This window comes from Lacerta agilis, chromosome 9, assembly GCF_009819535.1.
Source record: "Lacerta agilis isolate rLacAgi1 chromosome 9, rLacAgi1.pri, whole genome shotgun sequence".
Taxonomy (NCBI): Eukaryota; Metazoa; Chordata; class Lepidosauria; order Squamata; family Lacertidae; genus Lacerta; species Lacerta agilis.
The window spans coordinates 74,362,773-74,377,231 of record NC_046320.1 but is presented as its reverse complement, the minus strand read 5'-3'; the positions used below and the strand labels follow the sequence as shown (position 1 = coordinate 74,377,231).

The 14,459-nt window shown below is 53.3% G+C and overlaps 1 protein-coding gene across 4 annotated transcripts; it reads right to left on the bottom strand.

The window, feature by feature from the left end:
• Positions 1–1,873: 1,873 nt before the first annotated feature.
• Positions 1,874–14,438, bottom strand: TTC31 (tetratricopeptide repeat domain 31). Of its 4 annotated transcripts, none has more exons than XM_033161165.1 (18): positions 14,344–14,438; positions 14,213–14,250; positions 14,005–14,086; positions 11,542–11,783; positions 10,948–11,031; positions 10,759–10,827; positions 10,195–10,365; positions 9,160–9,300; positions 8,563–8,617; positions 8,332–8,422; positions 7,423–7,564; positions 7,228–7,332; positions 5,773–5,842; positions 5,414–5,537; positions 3,528–3,602; positions 3,281–3,383; positions 3,041–3,162; positions 1,874–2,719 (listed from the first exon to the last, which is right to left on the bottom strand). In XM_033161165.1, the coding sequence occupies exons 1-18, from the start codon at positions 14,399–14,401 to the stop codon at positions 2,647–2,649; spliced, it is 1,845 nt and encodes a 614-aa protein (XP_033017056.1). In that variant the 5' UTR covers positions 14,402–14,438; the 3' UTR covers positions 1,874–2,646. The 4 variants fall into 4 exon arrangements, with proteins under 4 accessions (XP_033017056.1, XP_033017057.1, XP_033017058.1 ...); XM_033161166.1 differs by having other exon boundaries at positions 14,005–14,083; XM_033161167.1 differs by having other exon boundaries at positions 2,636–2,719; positions 3,030–3,162.
• Between the last annotated feature and the right edge of the window lie 21 nt (positions 14,439–14,459).

The window sequence follows — 14,459 nt, the reverse complement described above, 5'->3', positions numbered from 1 at the left end:
CGCTCCTGCTTCATTCCTAAGTATTCAGACAAGCCTACCCAAGTGTTTGAATGTTTTCAGCCTATTTTGACTTTCTGAAAGCTTTAAATGACTGTTGCCAATTTCTCTTTTGGCTAATTTTATCGTTTTTGTAAAGTGCTGTGTTGTTGTTGTTGTTTTTAAAAAAACAAACCAATTTATGCAGCACATAAATTTCATGGAATAATAATTTAAAAGTTAAGGTGAGCTGCATAGGCTCCGCAAGACAGCAGCATGCCTTGGTCTCAGCTGATGGAAGCAGGGAGAAGTCTATCCCCTGAGAGCACCCAATAGTTTCTGTGAGCTCCTGCCCTCTTGGGCAGTTCCGTGACTGATGTGTGAGCCAGGAACACTGCCCTACCCAGGAGAAAACATGCTCCCCGGCTGCCCCTCCCTCTGTTGCCATGCCCCTGGGCACAGGGCAACTCCTCAGGCACCCTCTCCGCCTGCCCCTTGGGGCTAGCCAGGAGGCCACCCTGCGCCACCAGCTGTGCCAGTCTCCAAAGCATGCCAGGAATTCAGATGCTCCCAGGGGGGGGGGGGAGCGCAGCCCGGTGGCTTCAAAGGGCGCTGGGCTGTTCATATTTCTGCAGCTGCTGGGGATTGCTGCCCTGGGAACGGAAACCCACAAGCACCTGAAACGGAGCCCCATGAAATTGGGGGTGGGAAAAGCAGGAAGAGGCGGAAGTGGCTGCAGCTGCCAGGCTCAGAGAGAGAGAACTCCCAACTGTGGCAGTGCCCAGCTGGGGGGCAGCAAGGGGCTCCCTAAAATGGGGCAGCTGTGTTGGCTGCTCTTTCAGCAAAAGGCTGGCAAGACTCGGTTATGGGTCCCAAAGGGGGAGCAGTGTCTGCCGAGCCAGAGGAGTCCAAAGCAAACCAGTGGCAGCAAGCCGCCCCCAAGCAAAATACTTCCAAGCCTGGAGGTTACTAAAGATGACCCACAAGGGAGGGAGAGCAAAGGGGCCCAGCACCCTCCTCAGGAACGGTTGAAGCCCCAGCTGCGTGGCTGGTGCTGCAGGTGAGTCCAAGGTGCCTTAGACAGAGTCTGAGCATCTCACTTGGTATTGTTTGATTGGCACCAGACATCCAGGGTTTTGGGCAAGGAGTCTCTGCCAAGTCTACCTGGAGATGCCAAGGGATGAACCAGCAACCTATGGCCCTTGCCCCGTGGCATCGTAGTTGGAGCAATGGATGAGGACATGGGAAACATGGGTTCAATTCCCCCCGCCTTTGGCCTTGAAGCTGCTCACCATGAGCTGCCCTACCTTGCAAGGTGGTTGTGAGAGCAAACGAGGGAAGACGGCCACACGTGGCACCTTGAGCTCCTTGGATTACCTGGTGGGATGTTACACGTTGGAAGCCAACCTTGGATGCAAGGGCAAGGAGAGGCTCCGTGGGCAGAGGGGAAGATCTGGGAGAGGAAGCAGCGAGGTGGGGAGATTAAAGGAAGGGGTGAGCTTCAGACCAGAGAGCGCTCCAAGCACAAGACCCTTGAAGCTGATGGGGTCAAAGCAGGAGAGGAGGGTCAGTGTGGGACCAGAGGAGAGGCTAGGATTGTGGCAGAAGGGGCAGCAGAGAGCGATCTTGGGGGGGGGGGTGGATAAGGAAGTGGCAACGAGAACCCCAGGCCATGTTCAGCACGTGGGGAGGCTTTCCTAAGCATACGGAAACCTGGCCCTGGTCTCTCCAGGAGACCATGGACACGAAGGCATGAGTGGACCTCCACTGATGGGAAGCAGCCCAGAGAGAGAGACCACCAGCTGCTCGTGTTCCCTTTGTGGCAAAGCCCTGAATTCATTTGGCTCAGATTCTGGCAGGATGAGCACCCCTCTCTCACTCTTATGGAAGGAACCAGTCGGCTTTTCATGAGTTTATTGTGAACAGTGTAAAAACCACGTGGCAGGCACAAATCCCTGAACGCACGGAGCGGAACAAAAAGGGCAGGGGGAGAAGAGAACGCCTTCTGGGCCCCACAAACAAGGGGCCACCCCAATGCCACCCATCAGCAACAGCAGCCCCACACCCTCAGGCGCTCCAAGCCATGGCCACAGGCAGGGGGACACACACAGAGACAACGTCCTGCCCTCCCCATTCTCAGCAGGACCTATGGCACGGGGCTAAAAGGAACAGTAGCAGAAGAGGACTTAAGCCCCACAGAGGCAGTAGAGTATTTGGGGTGGGGTGGGGGGGGCTGAAGAGGCAGCTGCCTGCCCTACTGCAAACTGCTGCAGGTGCATCATTCCACACACGGTGGGGGCAGATACCTGCTTTGGAGAAGGGAGGGCTCCCAAGAGCAACAGGAGGGCAGAGCCCCCCCCCCGCCCTCTGTTTCCCTGATCTGCACCTGGTCTCGTCAGCTGGAGAACGGCAGAAGCCAGAGGGAGGACAGAGGGAGATCGAATGCCCAGTGGCGGCCTTGGAGAAGGCAGGAGCCCCAGTCGACCCAGCAGTCCCACGTGCCTGGGGGGCTCCCACAGGCAACTGCATTTGCATCCTCCATCGCCAGTCCGCCCCCCCCCCCGACCCGCAGGAAGGGTGCAGCAGCAGGCCTGTCCCCACATCTTCAGCCACAAGGGGCCCAGCCGGGATCTCGGGTTGCAAACGCAGCAACTTCTCTGCCGAGGCGTTTCACTGAGGGAGGTGGCCGAGGCCGCGGAGCCAGGAGGAGCTCAGGAAGGCAGGGGGTCCCAGAGGAGTCTCCCTGGAGGAAGAGGAGGCCAGAGAGGGATTGCTCCTTCCCGGGAGCCCAACGGAAGCTGCTCTCAGCAGCACACCCCTTCGCCCTCGCAAGCCCCAGACCCGCCCCTCCTGCCCACCCACCCCTTTCCTGCAGCACCTCTTTCCATCAGGGGGTGGCAGGACACCCTGCCCAGGTTGCTGGCTGTCTTTCTGCACCCCTCCTTCCACGCCCAAAGCCCCGCAGCAGGAAAGCCTCAACATCCACCCGGCTCCCTTACGGCAGCCTGAAACGGCCGCCCGCTCTTCACAGCCCGCAACAGGCACCTGCCCACCTGCTGCCTACCGCTTTGGAGGTGCCGCCTGCTGCTGCTGCTGGGTGCTGCCGGGTGCCTTGACAAGGGGAGGAGTGGCGTGCACCGGGTGCTTGAGCTGCAAGACGAGGTGGCAGCCTCCGACTTCCACACCCTGGGAGGGAAACACAGAAGCCCCTTTGTGGCCACAGCTGGGGGGGGGGGCAGGAGAAAGCAATGCCCCCCCCCGGCCTGATCCATCAGACTCTTAAGGAAGGGGGGAACCTCCTCACCTGCAATGCCACATAGGCTTCCTCAGCCGCTTTCCTGCAGGTGTAGTTGACAAAGGCGCAGAACCTTCGCGGGAGGCAGCGGATGGAGTCAATGGGCCCAAACCTGCAGCCCAAGGAGAGTCGGTGTCAGCCAAGCCTGCCGGACTCCAAGCAGTGGAGCTCCCTGTGGGGGTTTCGGAAGCAAGGCTCCCTTCCCGGGTTGGGTCAGCTGGCCACCAGGGGAGGGCGGAAGGAGGGGCATACTCACGGCTGGAAGTAGCACAGCAGGACCTCCTGGGTGATGGCGGGCGTCAGGTTCCCCACCCACACAGGAAACCTCTCCCTGGGACAAGAGCACACCCGTCACCCACAGCTGCAAGGGGGGCCAGGGGACTCTCAGCTTGCCTGTGGTTCCCCCCCGCGCCCCAGCTTGCCCCGCTCTCTCCATCCTGACCCACAGCTCGCTTGGAGCTCGCAAATCCAAGGCTTCCGCCCCACTCCCTTCCGAGTCCCCAGGCTCCCCTCCACCTGCTCTCTGGCCAATGTGGCAACTGACACGGCAGGAGGCAGCCAGGACCCAGCCTCTCCCCGCCTTCTTGGGCAGCCTGAGCGAGGGAGGGGAACACCTTCCAGCTCATGTCATGGTTTGCATTTTTGAAGGACAGGAAGTATTGGTTTAAAGTGTCAAGATCTTTTCTTTTCTATTTGATTCAAGAAGATTCTGGAACTTTCTCTGTGTGATACAAGCTGAAGGTTCCTGATGTTTGGGGTTACGCCTTCAGAGAAGCTGAGCTCACACTTCCTAGAATAACAGCCCGGGGGGAGCCTGGGTTTCACTTTCTCTCTGCTTTGTTTCCTGTGTGGTGATCTCGTCCTTGGTATGTGGAACTGCACAGTTTTTAGTATTATTGTAAGTTTAAGGTTTTTGCTGCAACTATCCCAACCCAGAAGAGCTGGATTCATGAACTGCTATGCACATTTGCCTTTAGCAAATAATACTGGATGAAACTGATTAAGTCTGGTCTATTTTGGGAACCCTGCATTAATGATAATGATGATGATGATGATGATAATGATAATGATAATAATAATAATAAAATCCTTCCAGTAGCACCTTATTTTTGTTTTGTTTTGACTATGGCAGACCAACATGGCTACCTACCTGTAATAATAATAATAATAATAATAATAATAATAATAATTATTATTATTCATACCCCGCCCATCTGGCTGGGTTTCCCCAGCAACTTTGGGTGGCTCCCAACAGAATTAATGATAATAATAATAATAAAGCGATGATAAAACATCAAACATTAAAAACTTCCCTAAACAGGGCTGCCTTCAGATGTCTTCTAAAAGTCAGATAGTTGTTTATTTCCTTGACATCTGTTGGGAGGGCATTCCACAGGGCAGTAGCCACCACCAAGAAGGCCCTCTGCCTGGTTCCCTGTAACCTCACTTCTCGCAGGGAGGGAACCGCCAGAAGGCCCTCGGCACTGGACCTCAGTGTCCGGCCTAGACGATTGGGGTAGAGACGCTCCTTCAGGTCTACTGGGCCAAAGCAGCATTGAGTTTAAGCTTTGTTTACTCTGCTAACAAAGCACTGTGACTTGCTCTGGATCATTATGGAGCAAAACCACGACAGGGCCGCATTGCTTTCGAGGCAACCTTCTGAGGGCCACAAGCTGGTTGTGGATGGGGCCTGAGGCAAAGGTGAGCAGAGTGCCAAAGAATTTTTGGAGGGGTAAAGTTCTTTTGATTTCATTTTATAATGCATACAAAAACATCTCATTTTTAACCTTTGCACACTAGGCTGATTTTGTATGCACTCAGTCACTGTCTCAGAAACTGTCTGGATGCTGCAGTTCACGAAAGGGCATTTAACTCAGGAGAGGCATCAAAGGAGCTTGGGTTCACTGTGTCCCTGTGGTCAGATTGTTGAAATGGGACCAGACATTCTCTCTCAGCAGCACCTACCTCACACGGCTGTGGTGGGAGCAAAACCAAGTACACCACACCTTCTTGGAGGAAAGAAGGTGGAGTACAAATGCTCCGAGAGAAGCAGCGTGCCCTCGGGTTCTGTGAAAGCCCAGCCTCTCCTGCCTCCGCTCACAGCCACAGCCCTGAGACACACACACACACCAGTGGCCTTACCTGACTGGGGCCTGTGCAGCTAATGGCGGCAGCCCTTTGCCCTGAGAGTTGGTGATGGTGAGAGATGCCAGATGCCCTCCAGCCTGGGGGGTGCTTCTGATGGGTTGCCCACCTGGCTGTTCACCTTGCCAAGAAGGAAGCGGGAGGAGAGGAGCAGGGAGGAAGAGAGGAGGAGGAAGAGGAGGAGGGAGCGATGCATTAAAACTAGCAGGCTCAACGCCCCACCCCTCACGCACCACCAGGTGCTGCCAGCCCATGGGCTGCTTGCGATCCCTGCCACTGACAGCTCCCCACAGTTGCACCATGTTTCTGTCACGTGTGCACTGAAGGAGCTGTCCCTCTCCCGAGAGCCCTCTTACCAGCCGGGGGCAAGGAGGCTTCTCTGGCATGGACATTCCACTTGGGAGGGTAGTGGCCAAAACCGTTTTCCTGTCCAAAGAAAAATATTGTTTGCTTTTTTTGTACACTACAGTGTTTGTTTTTCAAAAATATATTTTTATTAAAGATTTCTTAGTTTACAAAAATGCATGCGCTGTCTCTTTTTTCAAGTTGTGTTTTCTACAGATCAGTTTCATTTGCTGTGAGACATTAGTGTTACACACGCTACCTACCGTGTTTTGATATTTTGGTGATTAACAAAATCATAGCATGGCAGAGCTGGAAGGGACCCTGAGTCATCTGTTTCAACCCCCTCCAATGCAGGGATCTCTAGCTGAGATTCCTCCAAGGAAGGAGAGTCCACAACTTCCCAAGGGAGACCGTTCCACTATCAAACAGCTCTTACCCTCACAAAGTTCTTCCGGATGTTCTGGTGCCCAGAAATCTGCAGTGTCACAATGGGGCCCGCACCAGTAGCAGAACCATAGATGTCAACTTTCCCCCCTTTTTAAGGGAAATTCCTTTATTCCAAATAGGATTCCTCGCAAGAAAAGGGAAAAGTTGACAGCTATGAGCAGAACGTGCCTAGCGCTGCTCAGCACCCCACTGAGACCCCCTTCCTTTCTCTTTTTTATTTTTTTATTGCTTTTATTTATTACATCAAAGAATCCACATAGAAATGAAAAATTCCAAAACTTGTTAAAAACCATTGTACATCCATAGATATTCTTTATACATCCCTATACTCTGCCGAGTATTGTGACTTCCCTCCCTTCCACCACTGGTTTTCAATCTTCTCATCATTCTCTCGCTTTAATTATTGTCCAATTACCTTTAACGTGTTAATTCTTATTTTGTTCTTGTTTAAATCTATTATCTGATATTCTCACATTGCAAGTATTTTGTCAAATCCTGTTGGTGTTGACATTTTGTTACAATGCTTTTTTAAATACTCAATAAATTTACTCCAATCTGTTATAACCTTTTGATCTCTCTGGTTTCTTATTCTTCCTGTCAGTCTAGCCAATTCCAAATATTCTAATAATTTAGTCCGCCAATCTTCAATTGTTGGTAGGTCCGGAGTTTTCCATTTTTGAGCCAACAATATCCTGGCCGCCGTAGTGGCATAAAGGAATACCTTCTGGTCATTTTTTATAATTTCATTTCCCATTAATCCTAATAGGAAGGCTTCAGGTGTTTTGTGGAAGGTATATTGCAACATCTTTTTTTAACTCATTGTATATTGCTTCCCAATATTGCTAGACCCCCTTCCTTTCTCAGGTGGCTTCCCTCACCTGATCCCCTTAGATGCCCTGACCTGTGCAAACTATCCCTGCCAAACTGCACTTCTGGATCCTAGCGGCCCCAAGCCAGCCTGGAGCTCTGTGCACCCTCCCCTTAAGGGCACGGAGGACTTGGCCTCCAGCTCAGCTCACCAGCAGAAGCTGAACCCGGCACTTCTCCAGCTGGATGGCGGCGTCTCCACGGAAGCCGTCACAGTGCATGAGCTCCTCGAAGGTCCTCACAGCCTCTGCGTAACGCTGGTGGGAGGGAAGAACAGTTGCTATCCAGCCTCACCAGGGACGCAGGAGGCCACCCCCCCACCCTTGCCCCACCCGTTCCACCCCTACCTTGAGGCCCATCAGGGCCTTGCCCTTGCGGAAGAGGCCTTTGGGCCAGCCGGGGTGCAGGCTGAGGGCAACCTGGGCATCGCGCAGAGCCTCTGCATAGCACCGCAGCCTCTCGTAGCAGAAGGAGCGATTCCCAAAGAACCTGGCGGAAGGGCAAGGGAGAGGGTGAACTCATGGGCAACCAAGGAAGTCAAACGCTGGACAAAAGGAAGTCCTCCTTTAAGCAGCACAGAAACTACGGAACTCGCTCCCGCAGGAGGCAGGGAGGAGCACCAACTTGGTTGGCTCTAAAGGAGGACAAGACAAAATGTTGGCGAAGGAGAGGTATTGAGGGCCAGTAGCAATGACAGCTAGGCTGCTCCTCCACCACAGGCGAAGGCTGCAATGCTTCTGAAAATCAGCCGCTGGAAACCGCAGGAGGGGAGAGTTGCTCTTGGGTGCGAATCCTGCTTCCCGCAGGCATCTGGCTGGCCACTGTGAGAACAGGAGGCTGGGCTAGACGGGACAGTGGCTTGATCCTTATGCAGGGTCTGCTCACTGTTCCATCTGTCTCAAAGAAGTCCTACCATAATCCGCCATAGCTCTCCAGGGATTCAGAGAAGGGCCTCCCCCAAGCCCTGCTTTGAGACGCTGCGGTTTGAACCCGGAACCTTCTGCACACAGAGCACATATACCACGGAGCTACAGCCTTACCTGGAGTCACGTAGTGGGCAGTCCCAGGGCTTGGGAGCAGCCTTCTACTCGGTCAGCTTAATGGTCCTGAGGAGGCTCCAGGGAAGTGTGTCTCCAGATCCTGCACCTCATCCTGCCAGAGGCTCCCATAGACGCCCCCCTCCCACTGAACAGAAGGGCAGAGGACTCTGGCAGCCATGCTCAAGGGAGGGGACCTCACCCCGCCCCGGGGCTCACCTGTATTCCCGCGGGTTGAGCTTGACGGCTTCTGTGAACAGGAGCACAGCCTCCTGGTAGCCCCCCTGCTTCGCCGTCTCGTTGCCACAATCTTTAAGGGTCATGCAAGAAGGAAGAAGAAAAGGCCATCACGGGAATGGAAGGGAGCTTGCTGAGAACCTGGGCCCAAGGCTAAGCGCTTCTGCTCAGCACCTCTGAAAAGGGAGGCAGCACTCCTAGGCAAATACACACCTGCCAGCACCATGCTCTGCTCCACAGGAGTCATCTGGAGCCCAGGCTTCGGAACCTGGAAGAAGCAGCAAGGAATGGGAGCATGAGCTCCTGTAATGCTGCTCGAGAGGAAGACCGTCACCAGTGGCCAAAAAGCCAAGGCCACGATTCCCCCACCTGAATTCTGTTCTGTTCTGAATTTTCTACAGAACCAGAATTCTAACCAGAAGTGCCCACGAGGATTCCTAGTTTGCATAGCTTAGGGGACGGGGAGCAATGGGCCGGGTTCAACTTAAGTTAGAGCAGATCTACTGAAATCAACTGACCCAAGTTAGTCAAGTCCATTAGTTTCAATGGAGCAAGCTTGCTTCCTGCTGCTCCAGAGGGCGGGACCCAAACCACTGGATTCAGATTACAAGAAAGGAGATTCCAACCAAATGCTGGAAATAACTTCATTGCAGGGGTTTGGACTAGATGGCCCTCAGAAACTGCAATTAGATGGCCACCTGTCAGGGAGTCTTTGGTTGAATTTCTGGCACTGCAGGAGGTTGGGCTAGATGACCCTTGGGGGGCCCTTCCAATTCTATGAAAAACAGCCACTCTTAAACCTGTCCTCACCTGCTGCTGCTCTTTCACCTCTGACTCCTTTCTGTCAGGTTGGGCTGCCTTCTCCTTTCTCGGCAGCGGCTGTGGTGGGGGCTTGGAGCCCACCTTGAGACGAGCTTTCGATACAAAAGTGCTGGTCAGATCAAGCTCCTCCTGCGGTCAAGAGACAGGAAAGAGCAACTCTTGGCCACATCCTGAATCTCTCACCTTCCCTAAAAATACAGCACTTCCCCCAAAGAGAAGACAGGTCACAAATGCCTGCGACCCCCACCAAACAGGACTCACATGGAAAGGCTGCTTCCTGTTCCGTGGGGCAGGGATGGGAAATACACAACTCTTTGGCTTTTAGAAGACACCTGAAGGCAGCCCTGTATTTTAACATTTGGTTGGGAGCCGCCTAGAGTGGCCGGGCAACCCAGTCAGATAAAATAATAAAATTGTTGTTGTTGTTATGAGAAGAAGAAGAAGAGAAGAGTTTGGATTTGATATCCCGCTTTTCACTACCCGAAGGAGTCTCAAAGCGGCTCACATTCTCCTTTCCCTTCCTCCCCCACAACAAACACTCTATGAGGTGAGTGGGGCTGAGAGACTTCAGAGAAGTGGGACTAGCCCAAGGTCACCCAGCAGCTGCATGTGGAGGAGCGGAGACATGAACCCGGTTCCCCAGATAACGAGTCTACCGCTCTTAACCACTACACCACACTGACTCTCAGAAAACAAGTTCTGCCCGGCTTCTTCTTTTCAAAGAACGTAGAAAGAAAACAGCTGCTGTTAGAGGTTGAGCCATACTGGGGAGAATTCCTCCACCCCCTCACAGGGAATTTCCCCCTAAATTGCCTGTCCTGATGCGCAACTAACAAGAAGCGCAGACAAGCCCCAGCTGCGCTGAAGAGAACTTCAGGGATGGCACCAAGCTGCCTGCCCAACTCGAGGGCCTGGATTGTTCTCCAAGACCCAGAGGCTCCCTCTTCCCCTTCACACCCCCTGCTGAGCCTGTCTCCCTCACAGGCCTCACACGGGCCAGAAGAGTGTATGGGTCCCACTTGCCTCCGTTTCCTCCTCTGTGCTCCTGCTAGGGCTCCTGCCCGGGGAAGCCATGTTCTCACTGAGGTCCTGGGTGGAGCTCTCCTCTGAATCAGGAAGGGCAGGTCCCAAGGCACTTGGAATGGCAGCCAGGCAGTCAGAACCTTGCACACCGCTGCTGTTCAAATACTCATCCTGCACAAGGAGAGACACAGCCTGTGAGGGCAGCAAGGAGCCACCTGCCTCTGGGGCAAAACCAAGGGGTTTTCTGCAGGAGAGCTGGGGGCTCAGTGCAACCCACATCTGCCATGCTCTGCCCAGGCCAACCCGGGTCGACTTTGGAGCTCTATGCTAAATACAAGGTTCTCGTTTGCCAATGAGCTTTGCTAACTGTGGCCCATTTTGCCAGCCTGGAAGCAGCACAAAGGTTCAAGATGAGGAGAAGGATTTCTTCCTGAAGGCCACTTTCCTGAGCCCTCATTGCAGTTTGCCTGCAAGGAGGTTGTGCGATGCTGCAAATCCACTTTAACTGAACAACCTGAACCTGCCAGCAAGCAACACATCAAAGCTCTGAAAGGGCAGACTCACTGCCTGAGCTATGCTCCTGGCCATCAGCTCCTGGTCTCGCTTCTCCTGCTTCTTCCGGTCCTTCTGCCTCTGGAGAGGAAAGAGAAAGCAGCACATTCAAAGGGGCCAACAGACGGACATTGAGGCACAAGGACAGCCTCTCCCCCAGTGGAGCCCACCCCACCCCGTGGATTGCAGAGAGATAATTACCTTCTTCTTCATCCTCTTCTTCTCAGCCTTCTTCTTGATGCGCTCCTCTTCGGCAACTAACTCTGCTGCATTCTTCGCTGCTTCCTGAGAAAAATCAGGACAGCGAGACCTTTCAGCACAGTCAAGCAGGTGTGCACAGACACACATCACTGTCCTTACCTGTCCCAGCATGCACTGAGGCTCCCCACAAAAAGGCAGGACAGAATTCAAGCACAGGCTTCAAGGCAGCCCTGTTTAGGGAAGTTTTTAATGTTTAATGCTGTATTGTGTTTTAATATTCGGTTGGGGAAAGCCAGCCAGATGGGCAGGGTATAAATAATAATAATTATTATATTATAATAATATTATATTATTATTTTCAGGAAGAGCTGTAAGTCTGGTCTGGCAGGCAGGCAGCAAAGATGGAAAGGAAGGCAAAGGAAAGGGGATGGGAACCCCCCCCCCCAATTCCTTTCAGAGAAATAAGTTGGCAGCTAAGGGTGAAATCCAGAGAATGAGGCAAGAGCCATTGGGTTGCAAGAAGTCAAGGGAAGAAACAGCTGCCCTGCAGGCAAGGCTAGAGGAGAGTGAACAGGCCCTGGCTGCATGCCTCACCTCAGCTGTGAGCTGCTGCTTCCGGGGCAGAGAAATGCCCAGCAGAGGGCTGTCTTGACTGCTGCTTGCTGGCGGGGCAAAGGCAGAAGGCTTGCAAAGGAAGGATTTCTTAAAGCCACAGAATGTGGCTGGGCTGGCATTTTGGGCCCTCTCTTCCTCCAGTTCCTCCTCGTCGCTCCCCCAGTCATCGTCACTGTAGTCATCATTGGCCTCGCAAAACCAGCAAGGTCTGTCGTCCACGTCTGAAGAGAGACCACACAGTGAGTGTGAGCTCTTTTGGAGAGCAGGCAGGGGGGAGCAGTAACCCAGCTGACATACCCTGGCCGTGGCCTGGGGAAAATACCCAGCAGAGAAAGGAAAGAGGCACTGCTGCCGAGAAAGAAGCGGGCAGGGCAGGCAAACAAAGACGTGCCCTCTTGTGCCCTTGTCCAGCCATCAGCTTAGAGCACACCAGCAGGAACCTGAGCGCAACACCTGTGATTCCCAGAAACTGGTGTTCAGGGGCATAGAACGTCAATGACCAGTGGCAAGTGCTTAGCCATCATGACTAGCAACCCTATGCCCTCTCCGTTAATTTAAACCCACGCTATGAGCTGTCAAGAGAGCTCCCATGGTTTGCAAGGGGCGTTTGTCATTTGCTTCGATGCGTTCCCTTGACGGTGCCTTCAGGACTCAGCAACTCACACCATCTTCCCCCCCCCCCAAGCAATATCTCTGTGTATATTCTAGAATTGAAAGGGACTCCAAGGGTCATCTAGCCCAACCCCCTGCAGTGCAGGAACCCTTGTAGAGTCATACCTTGGGCTACAGACACTTCAGGTTGTGAGCTTTTGGGTTGCGCACCACACCAAACCCGGAAGTACCGGAACAGGTTACTTCTGGGTTTCAGCGCTCGCACATGTGCAGAAGCATCGAATCGCGACCCACGCGTGCGCAGATGCAGCGTTGCGGATTGTGAACATGCTTCCCGTACGGACCACGATCGCAACCCGAGCACCCACTGTATACGCATCTAGGAGTACTGTTTACAGGGGGTTGGGAGAAGTTGTTGCTGTTATTGCTGTTACTGTTGTATCTTTGGTTTCGGATCTTATGATTTATGTGGAAATTGTTTCCATTTAATTGTGTACTTTTTGATGTGTTTTATTTATCGTTTGTGACTTTTGTTACATTAGTGATTGTGTAAATCTTGTCACGTTGTAAGCCGCCTGGAGCATAGTTTCAACTGGCACATGTGTCTGCAGGAACTGGCCCAGTACACCTGAAGGAGTGTCTCCACCCCCATCATTCAGCCCGGACACAGAAGTCCAGTGTCAAGGGCCTTCTGGCGGTTCCCTCATTGCGAGAAGCAAAGTTACAGGGAACAAGACAGAGGGCCTTCTTGGTAGTGGCTCCCACCCTGTGGAACGCCCACCGATGAGATGTCATGGAAATAAACAACCACCTGACGTTTAGAAGACATCTGAAGGCAACCTTGTTTAGGCAAGTTTTTAATCTTCTGTTGGAAGCTGCCTAGAGTGGCTGGGGAAACTTAGCCAGATGGGCAGGGTATAAGTAATTATTATTATTATTATTATTATTATTATTATTGAAACAAAATAAAAAAAATCCTTCCAGTAGCACCTTTGAGACCAACTAAGTTTGCTATTGGTATGAGCTTTCGTGTGCATGCACAGTTCTTCAGATAGCGTGCATGCACACGAAAGCTCATACCAATAACAAACGTGTTGTTCAGTCGTTCAGTCGTGTCCGACTCTTCGTGACCCCATGGACCAGAGCACGCCAGGCACACCTATCCTTCACTGCCTCCTGCAGTTTTGCCAAACTCATGTTAGTAGCTTCGAGAACACTGTCCAACCATCTCATCCTCTGTCGTCCCCTTCTCCTTGTGCCCTCCATCTTTCCCAACATCAGGGTCTTTTCCAGGGAGTCTTCTCTTCTCATGAGGTGGCCAAAGTACTGGAGCCCAAAGAACTTCAGGATCTGTCCTTCTAGTGAGCACTCAGGGCTGATTTCTTTGAGAATGGATAGGTTTGGGACTCTCAAGAGTCTCCTCCAGCACCATAATTCAAAAGCATCAATTCTTCGGCGATCAGCCTTCTTGATGGTCCAGCTCTCACTTCCATACATCACTACTGGGAAAACCATAGCTTTAACTATACGGACCTTTGTCGGCAAGGTGATGTCTTTGCTTTTTAAGATGTTGTCTAGGTTTGTCATTGCTTTAACAAACGTAGTTGGTCTCTAAGGTGCTACTGGAAGGGGTTTTTTTTAATTTTGTTTCGACTATGGCAGACCAACACGGCTACCTACCTGTAACAATAATAATAATTATTATTCAGCTATGGAAAGGCGGCATACAAATACACGTTTGCATGTGCGTGCACACCCCGTCCCAGCAGGCCCAGTGTACCTGTGGCCCTGGAGTGGGGCATCACACACACACACACACCCTCGCCTCACCTGAGCAAATCAGTCCCGCCTCCGCGTTGGCTTCGTGGACGAAGTAGGGCAGCTGCTCCTCCAGCTGATGCGCCATCACCTGCTGGGGGGGGGGGGGAGAAGGAGGAGGGAGCGGGGCGGAAGTGGGGAGTGAGTGACCGGCGGCGGGGGGGGGGCTCCTCTCCCTCCCTCCCTCCCCCTCCCCCTCCCGCGCTTCCCGCCCACGCACCTGCCGGAAGAGGTCCAGGGGGTCTCCCGGAGCCGGACCTGCGGGGAAGGGGAAAGTGAGAGCCTCGCCCGCACCCCCAAGGCGGCAGCTTCAGCCCGGCCCCCTCCTCGGCCTCCCCGCCCCCCTCGTACCCGCCTCCCTCGGGCAGTCCGGGCGGGGCAGAGCCTCTCCCGTCCGCGCGTGAGGCATCTCACTTCAGCTCCCGCCCGCCGCCGCCGCCGCCCGCTTCCTCCCGGAAACGGAAGGA

Coding starts and splice junctions, on each gene's coding strand:
- TTC31 (XM_033161165.1), bottom strand. CDS start 14,401: ATGCCTCACGCGCGGACGGGAGAGGCTCTGCCCCGCCCGGACTGCCCG. Junction 11,784..14,004: donor GGCGGGACTGATTTGCTCAG/GTGAGGCGAGGG, acceptor GTCTCTCTTCAG/ACGTGGACGACAGACCTTGC. Junction 3,384..3,527: donor CTGCTGTGCTACTTCCAGCC/GTGAGTATGCCC, acceptor CTTGGGCTGCAG/GTTTGGGCCCATTGACTCCA.